The sequence below is a fragment of the Lycium barbarum genome, chromosome 3 (genome assembly GCF_019175385.1).
Source record: "Lycium barbarum isolate Lr01 chromosome 3, ASM1917538v2, whole genome shotgun sequence".
NCBI lineage: Eukaryota > Viridiplantae > Streptophyta > Magnoliopsida > Solanales > Solanaceae > Lycium > Lycium barbarum.
Window position 1 is genome coordinate 93,743,799 of NC_083339.1, and position 11,789 is coordinate 93,755,587.

At 38.5% G+C, this 11,789-nt stretch overlaps 1 protein-coding gene across 1 annotated transcript; it reads left to right on the forward strand.

Annotated features, from left to right (window-relative positions):
* The first annotated feature begins 6,914 nt into the window (after window positions 1-6,914).
* LOC132631620 (formin-like protein 1) lies at window positions 6,915-11,661 on the forward strand. The gene is given in 5 exon segments (XM_060347263.1): window positions 6,915-8,765; window positions 8,857-9,056; window positions 9,666-9,910; window positions 10,607-11,398; window positions 11,400-11,661. Coding segments are annotated over 5 exon segments (2,868 nt in total). The 5' UTR covers window positions 6,915-7,170; the 3' UTR covers window positions 11,436-11,661.
* Window positions 11,662-11,789: the final 128 nt, after the last annotated feature.

The window sequence follows — 11,789 nt, forward strand, 5'->3', positions numbered from 1 at the left end:
AAGAAGACTCTCCAAAGGGCCATTTGATCCAAAAGTTATCAAATAAAGTTGTGAAAACGTGTTTGTGAGTCCAACAACACAAACAAATCAGAAATACTTAGTCTAAATTTCTGATTTTTGCAAAAAAAAAAAAAAAAAAAAAAAAAATTTAAGTCCCAACGTTGGCCCAAATGCGACGCCATATGCGACATCTGCGAGTCGCATGTATCACCTGCGAGTCGCAGGTGAAGTCGCGCCTGGTGACAGAGAGTTGAACGTTTTGGGGTGCCTCATCTGCGAGCCGCGGAACACCATCGCGGGTTGCACCTGCGAATCGCAGGTGGTGTCGCACCTTGTGACAGAGAATTGGCATTTTGGCTGCATCATCCGCGAGCCGCGGATCACTATCGCAGATTGAACCGCGAGTCGCAGGTGCTGCACAGGCGTCGCGGGTTGCACATTTCAGGTTTTTTCAACTTTAATTCTCTTTGATTCCATTTCTCAAAAACAAAAATTTCTTGATCCTTAGTTGATGGTATTGTGTCCCTAATCCTTTGGTAGGAAAAAAAAAAAAAAAAAAAAAAAAAAACAAAAAAAAAAAAAAAAAAAAAAAAAAAGAGTATAGAAATTTAAAAATTTCCGTTATTTCAAATTGATACCTTAGATCAATTGGGGGCTCCCGGTCGTGTTTTCAAGTTATCACCTACCCGGGTCCGAAATTGTAGTTATTTTCCCGATTTTTGCATTTCATTTTCTTGTGTCTCTTAACTAGTAGCCATTTAGTAGTTGTTCCTACTTGTGTTTGCTAGTTCTTGTGTCCGCATTTCTTTCGTGCCAATTTGATACAATAACGGATACGCGGAAGCAATAAAATAACAAGGAAAGTAAAGGATAGATAGATTGACACAAGAAAATGGAATTAAAAGCAACCTAAAGGTGTATCAAACCTAAAGACCTCAATTAATTAGCATAAACAAGCACCAACCTCTTAGGATGACCTCAAGGGAATTGAATTCCCAAGCAACCAATCCTCTCACAATCAAAGGTTCAACAAGAGTCATCCATGACCTCTCTACAAGTTTCTCTCTCTAGAGACAACTCTCTAAAAAATCACTCATCTTTTCTTCCAAATGTCAAAAGTCCCTAAATGAAATGAAAGACTAACTATTTATACTAACTAAATAATAGAAGACCCTATTATTACATAAATGCCATTAATGAGGCAAGGGCCTTGTTTGGCTTGTCTTGTGGAGATGGAAATCTTGAATTTCCGAATGTGGCCTCTCGTAAACATAGCCTTCCCTGCTCGGTGGCCACTTAATGCTCTTCCATCTCCCATCCGTCCTCTCCATGCTATTATCCAAACTTTGACTCCACGGGACGGTCCTCGAAATGTCTTTGAGGCAGCTCGGCTTGTATCATTCTCCCCTTCTTGAAAAGGATTCGTCCTCGAATCTATACCTTGCAAAACCATAAAGGAGACAAACAAAAACCAAGTCCTCAAAGGATGAGGGTTAGTGTTAAGGTGGACCAACCTACCACCATGCCAAGTAAGCACAAATTTTTGATATAGCCAAGTATCAACCATTTTCAAGCAAAATAAGCTCTTAAGCAGAGTACTAAGAACTTGGCTATCCCAAAGATCAGGAAATGAGGATATTCTCAGAGAACCAATGATTTCAAGAAACCAAGTTGGCATAAAACACAAATAATCCTCAATTGTAAAAAGATACCATTCACACAAAGTGAAGATTTCACCGGGGTCAAAAGGAAAAGATACCCACATATCACGGGAAAGGCAACAAGAATCACCTTCCTTTTTCAAACAAAGACTCCCCCAAGATAGTGCTCTCAAATCACACAAGGTGTCGCCCGGATCAAAGGGAACGAACATCCATCTAGTGTGGTCAAGAACACAATCGACTAGATCATAAGAGCCTTCTCCCACATAAGATGCACACCCTATTTGCTCAAGAATGTCATCATATGCAAACAAGTAATAAAGAAAGGTATCACGTAAAATGACTTCCTCATCAATATCACTCCCCAATGTAACCTCACCATACGGTTCAAGGACAAGATTATCCAAGGGGTTACTATGAAGTTGAACATGAAAGGAAGAATTTGCAATTTCTAGACAAGAATTACCTTCCTTTGTAACACTCTCCTTCTCCACAAATGGATCACAATTCCTCAAAGGAAGATCTCCATCATAGGAAAGCGTGTCTTCATCCCATAGTGGGTTACATATCACATTATAGCCTCCAAAGGAAACTAAACGTTCAGCATTACCAAACACCCCACTAGCTTCATCACTCTCACTAGTCATGTCATCCTCAAATAAAACATTATCCTTTACAAGAGAGTAATCAATGAACAATGAGGAGTCAAAGCATGTCATTTCACTCTCAAAAGGACCAATGTTATCTTTCAATGTATTTTTGCTCACATGACTATCTACATGACACACATCACCACTACAACTTGGAGTCTTATCACATGACACTAGAGTACGATCAAGAGACCCATTTTGACATGAAACAAATAAGGGTGAGATGTCACATTCTTTCAATTGACCAACTATATCAACATTATCACTAACTAGAGGTACATTGAACACATCACAAGGATCCTCAAGTAGTGAATTATCATTAGAAGCAAGTTGATCAACACTAGTTGGTAGTATGTCAAACTCGCAAGGATTACTAACATGATGACCACATGACATTGTACTACCAATCAATTCACAAGTGTCAACACTAGGTGGACACAAATCGATCTTGCAAGAAGAATCAATTTTGTCATCTAAAGGATCAACTAGTGTTTGAGCACCTTCATTCGATAATGCACTATCATTCAAAGCACCAGTGTCAAAACTAGGTGGACACAAATCGACCTTACAAGAAGGAACAATTCGGTCATCAATAGGATCAACTAGTGTGGGGACACTTTCAACAATGGCATTATTAATACAAGGCAAAGAAGCATTAGGCTTAACGTAAGGTAAACTAACTTTCATGCTGGTCTTGACATTAAAATCACACAAAGATGTAGGAGTATAAGGATAAGTGATCTTACCTTGGTGTTCATGCAAGCTCCTTTGACCAATGGAAAGAATGGTTGTGGCCGCCGTCCTTGCCTTCAAGAATGGGGTTCTCTTGAAAGAGGTACCCCTCAAAGATTCATTTCTTCTCACATGTGACTTGGGATATTGGCTTCTCAATATCCTTTTAATGTCCTCCCAAGTCTTGATGGGACTCCCCACTTGTCTCCCACAACATTTCACATACTCCCAATATTTGACAAGCTTTGAGTCAAAAGTTTGAACGGCTAAGTCCATCTGCATTTCTTGTGAGTAGTTGTAGCTAGCGAAGATTTCATCTATTATGGACTCCCATTTCTCATATTCTTCTCCACTAGCTTCCTTAGCCAAGGTAGGCCATTTCACATGGGTATCTCGCACTTTCGAACTTGGACTCTTCCTAGAAAGTATGCATGGAAAGAGAAATTTCCCTTTCTTGTCCACTACAAATCGATGCCAATCTTGTTCATGTGGGATTCCATACTTTTGGAACCAAGGGACTCCTAAACATACATGACAATTATCCATTGGAAGAACATCACACCAAACCTCCTCTTGGTACTCGCCAAGTGAAATGGATACCATCACTCTCTTATCAACCCAATACCCTCCCTCGTCATAATAAGGATTTCGCCTATTCACACAAGGTAGCCTTAACTCTTCAACCGCACGAGGGGTGATGAAATTGGTGTAACAATCATCATCAAGCACAAGGATTCCCTCTCTACCACAAAGGTTCACCTTGGTCTCCATGAATCTCCTCTTTGGAACCACCTTCTGTTGCATAGGACGACTCCAACTAGTACTCACATTCCCACTCATGCCTCTTTGCTTCGGATAGGAAGTACTACAAGAAAAAGCATACGCATGCCCACTAGAAGTCCTTCCGTAATCAACATTAGCACTTCCACTACCTTCATAGACATACCCTCCACAATTCTTATTTGTATAAGGATTTTCCCCATAAGACCCATAAGATACGTGTGAAGGAGAGTTATACCTCGAGTCGTCTTCATCATCGTGATGTATAGCACAAGAACCTTCACCTTCATCATGTGAAGCATAACAAGTTTCTTCTTTATCCCCATCTTCTTCATGAGACACATGAGTACCACTCTCTTCATATTCTCCTTCAAAATGGTAATTCTCTCCTCGAACTTCCTCATAATCACCATTTCCCATATAGCCCTCATATTCCTCATCGCCACACTCTTGATAGCTCGCATAGTCCTCCCCTTCATAACTACAACCATCATCGTCATAACAATCATAATTGCCACCACATGAATCGGAATCCATGGAGAAGTACCTGCAAAGAACACTTAACAAACACCGTTAGTAGTAAAGAAACCTCACCACACTCGTGTTTACACTCGTTTGTGCTCGGCTAGCACCACTCAAATGAACTCACACACTCTTGCCTTTTACCACTCAAATGGATTGGTCGATGTTGATTCTCGATTGGATTCGGATTCGGTCGCTTGCAAGGTGCTCAATTGTTACTCGAGATCGGAATGGATTCTTGTAGACTCAAGAAGAACGAGGACGACTCAATTAAAAACAAACGCACTTGAGCCAAGAAATTAACAACGAAGCAAAAGCGAAGCAAAACACAAAAGAATTGTGATACAAGCCGAGTTGCCTCAAAGACATTTCGAGGACCGTCCCGTGGAGTCAAAGTTTGGATAATAGCATGGAGAGGACGGATGGGAGATGGAAGAGCATTAAGTGGCCACCGAGCAGGGAAGGCTATGTTTACGAGAGGCCACATTCGGAAATTCAAGATTTCCATCTCCACAAGACAAGCCAAACAAGGCCCTTACCTCATTAATGACATTTATGTAATAATAGGGTCTTCTATTATTTAGTTAGTATAAATAGTTAGTCTTTCATTTCATTTAGGGACTTTTGACATTTGGAAGAAAAGATGAGTGATTTTTGAGAGAGTTGTCTCTAGAGAGAGAAACTTGTAGAGAGGTCATGGATGGCTCTTGTTGAACCTTTGATTGTGAGAGGATTGGTTGCTTGGGAATTCAATTCCCTTGAGGTCATCCTAAGAGGTTGGTGCTTGTTTATGCTAATTAATTGAGGTCTTTAGGTTTGATACACCTTTAGGTTGCTTTTAATTCCATTTTCTTGTGTCAATCTATCTATCATTTACTTTCCTTGTCATTTTATTGCTTCCGCGTATCCGTTATTGTATCATTCTCTACCAGCTCCATGATCCACCAGTGAGACACGTATATAGGGAGCAGAACTACATAGCAGATAAACTTGCACATTTTGGTTCAGCCTTGACGAGAAGCCGGATAACTTTTTTTGGCCAGCCTCCCCCTTTTGTTAACCAAGTTCTTTCCGATGATTATGCTAGAAGCATACACATTCTCCATGTGAATAAGCACCGCACATCTGGAGATCAAACACAGCAGATCTTTTGTACAACATGAACAATCTCCACAGCTTTAATGGCGCAACAATCGCCTTTTGTTAGCAATCCTCTAGGACATCAACGGGAGTCTGTAACTCCCACAGTAGCTAGTGAAGGATCGCTTTGTAATATTTCCGTTCATGATGTAGATGCCATAGAGCATCAGCTCCCTGTATACTTTTAGTATTTTAATATAATGCAATATTAATTACCAAAAAAAAAAAAAACAGTTTGGAAATAGTTTAATTTTCCCAACTTTATCTATTGAACCTTATCTGCCTTAACATTAATTTCTGGATTAAAATAATCCTCCTTCCACCTACTAGACCCTAATTTCTTTTACCGTTAAAAAAACTCTTTTTTTGTTGGAATTATGGGAATGACATATGTGAAGCTTTAATTAAAGGTGGTATTGATTTATTAGATTTAATGGATTTTAAACACAACCATCCAAATTTATTTATTTGGAATTATTAGGGCTGGATTTCTAAAGAGTTCACTATTTTTATAGGATGAAAAGCTCAGTTGAACATAGATATGAAACAAATTTGAGCTTGTTTGCATCGATTTTGAAATCGCAGCATCAAATGAAGAAGACATTATTATTTTTTGAATCCACGCAAGTGCAAAACATGGAGCATTGAAGGAACCTAGTACAGAAAAATGGTTTCTAATATTTTTTGGTTAATTCAGATCGGTTGGATTATTTATGGTTGGTGCCACATAGACCAATATATCACACCCACCTATTTAATTAAAGTCTAATATGTGTCTTCTCATAAATTCGTTAAACGAAGTTACACTTTTAACCCAAAATTGACGCTCAGAGCAATTAGGATTCAATAGGCAGACATAGGGACATTTTTAACTCAAAAAATAACATTAAAGACAAAATTATACCATTTTCAATACGTTAGGACTTAGGAGCATTTTAGTCCATTTCCGTTATTCCTTTTCGAATTTTACATTAAAAGAATGCATATACTCCATCCATTTTATTTTACTTAGCACATCCTTTAAGATTTATTTTATTAAGCCTACATTTTACTAAACTAACTTTATTAATGATACTTTGAAATTCTAAATTGGACTTCTAGTACTCTATGTAGTTATTTAATACTAAGAGTAGTATAGAGAAAACGTAATACTAAAATTCTCTTAATTTGCTAAAATGGACAAGTAAAAATATATTTTACTTTTATGATAGGACCAAATAAAATGAAACGGAGTGAGTAACTATTATTATTTTCATTTAAGGAGGACATGAACATAATTTAGGCAAACACAGTTTATGATTAATATTACAAGAATTAAATGTTTTCCAATAAATACGTCAAAATCTCTAAAACATGATGAATTGTGGAATAGTAAAATAGTATTCCTCCACAGTTGGGGTTTAGTCCACCTTGGTTGTTGATTGAGAAAATGAGGAGCAGAATCTTAGCTGGATGCAGCACGTATTGGTCCACTCTACTCATCATCTCTTTATCTGATTAGTCTCTAATCATATCACTCCCTGTTTCTACCTTTTCACACTCTCAATTACTGCTCTCTACTCCAAACAAATCCATGCACAGATGCTGCTGACTGATGCACATTTCTTCTCTTTTCTCTCTCCTCACAGTGTATTCTTGTTAGCTTAGCTTAGGCTACCGACATTTACTCCTCCCTATCTAACACCATGCTTCCTTCTTTCTTCTTGATTTTCCTCCTATTCTCAGTCACAGTCTCCGGCAACAACCGCCGTGTTCTTCACCAACCCTTTTACCCACAAGATTCACATCCACCTTCTACTTCACCTCCTTCTACTCCTCCTAATACCAACAACAACAACAATAATACTCCCTTTTTCCCTTCTTTTCCTTCTCCTCCACCCCCACCTTCCCCTTCTGCTTTTGCTTCTTTTCCTGCTAATATCTCTTCTCTCATCCTTCCTCATTCCTCCAAATCCAAACCCCTTAACTCCAAACTCATCGCCACTGCCGTTACCTGCGTTGTTGCTGCTCTCATTCTTCTCTCTATTGCTGTCTTCTTGCATATCCGCAAGCGAAGAAATAATAATCAAGCTTCAGCTAATTCTAGTGATACCAAAACACACAGATCTAATAGCAGCACCCGGTTCAATTACTCCAACAGTAACAGTAATGGAAACCCAAGTAGTAATATTCCTAAACTACAAAGACCATCTCAAACAAGTTCGGAATTTCTATACTTGGGTACGATGGTCAGTGCACATAGTACTGGGATTGATACTCGTCGTAGCGGCAATGTTAGCAGCGCTGCAACTTCAAGAAAAATGGATTCACCTGAGATCCATCCATTGCCACCACTAAATGGAGTTAATTTAAGGCAAAATAATGGAAACTTACCAGATGTTATATCTCGTAGAACTGAAGATACTGATGAGTTTTACTCTCCAAGAGAATCATTAGATGGTAGAGAAAGTTCGATCGAAACTGGATCGGCTTTTGCTGCTGTTGAAGGGAAGAATTTTAGCTCATCTTCTTCATATTCATCTTCCAGTTCTGCTTCAGGCTCACCAGTTAATTCTGTATCGCTGAGCATTTCTCCACCTGTGAGTTTGAGTCCAAAAAAGTCACTTGCTGCTGTTCATACTGCTGCTCAACAACCTCAGTATCATCATCATCCTACATCTCCACCACTAGCAGATTTTGTGCCGATATTAGTCATCGATGGTGAATCTGCTTCACCATCTCCACCTAGTTCATCGTCTCCTGAGAGATATTCAAACAGAAGCATTGACTCATCACCCCGAAATTCCAATAATTGGGACCAGAATCTTGAATCTCCGATGAGAATACAGCAGAATCTTGAATCTCCGATGAGAATACAGCAGAATCTTGAATCTCCGATGAGAATTCAGCAGAATGCGCCGCCGCCACCACCACCGCCGCCGCCGCCAATGCCACCTGTTTTGATTAGTATTCCAGCTAGTGTACCGCCACCGCCACCTCCGCCAAGTAAAAATTGGGATAGTCCAAAGACTCCAACATCAACAATTTCAAAGCAAGCATCTAAGCCTCCAGTACTTGTAACTCCTTTAAGACCAATAGAACTTGAGAGTCCAGTCTTGATTTCCCCAATGGAGTTGCCTTCGAGTAATTCACAAACCAATGATAAGAATGAGCAGAGTATAGAAGGGTTATCAAGTGAGGAAACTCCAAAACCAAAGTTGAAGACTTTGCATTGGGATAAAGTAAGAGCAAGTTCAGATCGAGAAATGGTGTGGGATCAACTGAAATCAAGTTCATTTAAGTAGGATAATCTAAACTCTTGTTATTTACAGATATTAAATACTCCTCTTTATTTGTTGGGGCAATTAAAAATTGAGCTGACTTATTTGCAGATTGGATGAAGAGATGATAGAAACCTTGTTTATTGTGAAGACTTCAACTCCAAATCCAAAAGAAATGACTAGACGCACTGTTCTTCCCTCGCAGAGCCAAGAGAATAGGGTACTTGATCCAAAGAAGTCACAGAACATTGCTATTTTGCTAAGGGCACTAAATGTAACTGTTGAGGAAGTATGCGAAGCCCTTCTAGAAGGTACTCTTTTACTCTATTATTCTTAGACTTGAAAATTAAAACTGAAATATGACTGGGATGATGGTAATGTCACTTTATTGTTTGCCTGATTGCTCTCGTGCGACAGAAAGATCTTCTGCAGGGTACTTAATTATTCAGTTCACATGTGCTGTTGTTATAGAAGAATTGATCTTGAAATATGCTTACAAGAGCTTGCACCAAAATATGAAATAAATTAACTGACATAGGATGGGGTTTTTTCTGATAACTTATTCTTAGACAGCATACATTGTTCATCATATGCATTGATCTTCCTAGTATTGATTTTAGCAGGTGATTGATAGCTGAACATTTTAGAGGTGTTCATAGGGTTATGTGGCTTTTGCTCCTGAATTCCAGTGTACTAATAATTAGGATATAGCATCTCACTTAGTTTAGTTGTGGAAAAACATATTGGTGTATATCGTTCACCAACCATGTCGACAGCTTTACCTTTTGGATTTTCTGCTGTTTGCTACTTTTTACCTTCAATAAGATGATTCTTTCTCTATTGTTCTTTTTAGTGTGTATGTGTATCTAGAATTTATAATTGTCTGTGGATGTAGAAATTAAGTAAATTTCTTTTTTCAGGTAGCGCTGATGCACTAGGGACTGAGCTCCTTGAGAGTTTATTGAAGATGGCTCCATCCAAAGAAGAAGAACGCAAGCTGAAAGAATATACAGATGATTCTCCATTTAAGCTTGGGCCAGCAGAGAAGTTTCTCAAAGCAGTGCTTGATATACCTTTTGCATTCAAAAGGGTAGATGCTATGCTGTACATATCAAATTTTGATTCTGAGGTTGACTACCTAAAAAAGTCATTCGAAACTCTGGAGGTAATTGCTTCAGGTCATCTCCAGCTTCTTGTTGTATATTAAGTTCTCTAACTAGGCATTTGGACATGAATTGAGTGACATTTGAAAAATGTAGTATTTGAAGTTGAAGTTGAAAAATGGTATTTGGAAGTTGAAGTTGTGTTTGGAGATACATTTCACTTGAAAAAGAAAGTTGAAAATTTGCGAGTGGAAAAAAATTCACTTTAAAAATTGGCCAAAACCAAACTCATCTACAAAACTAACCAAAAAATCATTCTAATACATAACCAAAAAATGTTTTGAAAATATTTTCTGAAAAAAGGAAAAAAAACCTCATGTCCAAACGACCTTATTAATCATAATACGGTTCTGATTTTGATTTGACAGAAGAAAGCTTGTGTAAGGTCTTGGTGTTTAACATGCTAAACAAGTACATATGCTGGTACCTACTACTGATGAAACTCAAAAATAGCATTATGTGATTTTGGAAGGAAGTGCCGTTGCATCAGTATTATAGGACATCTAATCGTTAGACTAGAGTATAATCATGTCTTTCATCTTGAACTATGGAACTGCGTGCTAACTGGACCTGTTCAAGTATTCGTACTTTGTTTCTTATCTTGCTCACATAAACCAATAGCTGAAAAGTCTTTCTTAAGTTTTTTGGAGAAGACTTCTCGGGAGTTTTAATCCTTATAAAGCTTTGCTACTTGACAGGCTGCTTGTGAAGAACTGAGAAGTAATAGAATGTTCTTAAAACTTCTGGAAGCAGTGCTGAAGACTGGTAACCGCATGAATGTTGGGACAAATAGGGGTGATGCACATGCGTTCAAACTAGATACCCTCCTAAAGCTTGTAGATGTGAAGGGAGCTGATGGGAAAACAACCCTCTTGCATTTTGTGGTACAGGAGATCATTAGAAGTGAAGGTGCTCGTCTTTCTGGTGGAGATCAAGATCAACAACAGGATGATGCCAAGTGCCAGAAGCTTGGCCTCCAAGTTGTTTCCAACCTTAGTTCAGAGCTTATAAATGTTAAGAAAGCTGCTGCCATGGATTCAGAAGTACTTCGTAGTGAGGTCTTAAAGCTTTCTAAAGGGATTGGAAACATTGCTGAAGTTGTCCGATCAATTGAAGCAGTTGGATTGAAGGACCACAACATAGAAAGATTTTCCGAATCCATGAGAAGGTTTATGAAAAAGTCAGAGGAGGAGATCATAAGGCTCCAAGCTCTAGAAAGTGTGGCCATGTCCTTGGTGAAAGAAATAACTGAATATTTCCATGGAAATTCGGCCAGAGAAGAGGCTCACCCTTTTAGGATCTTTATGGTGGTAAGAGACTTCCTAATGGTTCTTGATCGCGTTTGCAAAGAAGTTGGAACGATAAATGAACGTACAATAGTTAGTTCTGCCCACAAGTTTCCAGTTCCAGTAAATCCAAATCTACAGCCTGCTGTTAGCGGGTTGACTGCAAGATGGCAGCATAGTTCATCGGACGACGACAGTTCAGCATAGTTCATCGGACGACGACAGTTCATCTGCTAAGTAGCAGCATTAGCTTATAGCTGCAGGCAGAAACCTAGTTTTTGTTTTTGGCCAAAACCAATGTAATCTACTATAAAGGCCATCTAGGAGTTTGTCTGAGACCGTGCCTGCCTTTTGAGGTACATGTCATCTTTTTTCTTTTTTTAATTTTGTATTTATATAGTTCATTGTAAAAGAACTGGAAATTTATCCATATGCATAGATATAGATATATATATATATATATAGATCATCTCTTTAGAAAATAACAAAGGCATGTTGCCGTAAACATTTTGTGTTTTATATCTCAAAGATCAGAGCCTCCAAATCAAGAAAAGGGTGCACGGGAATTGTTCAGTGTTATTTGTAAAGAGAAACA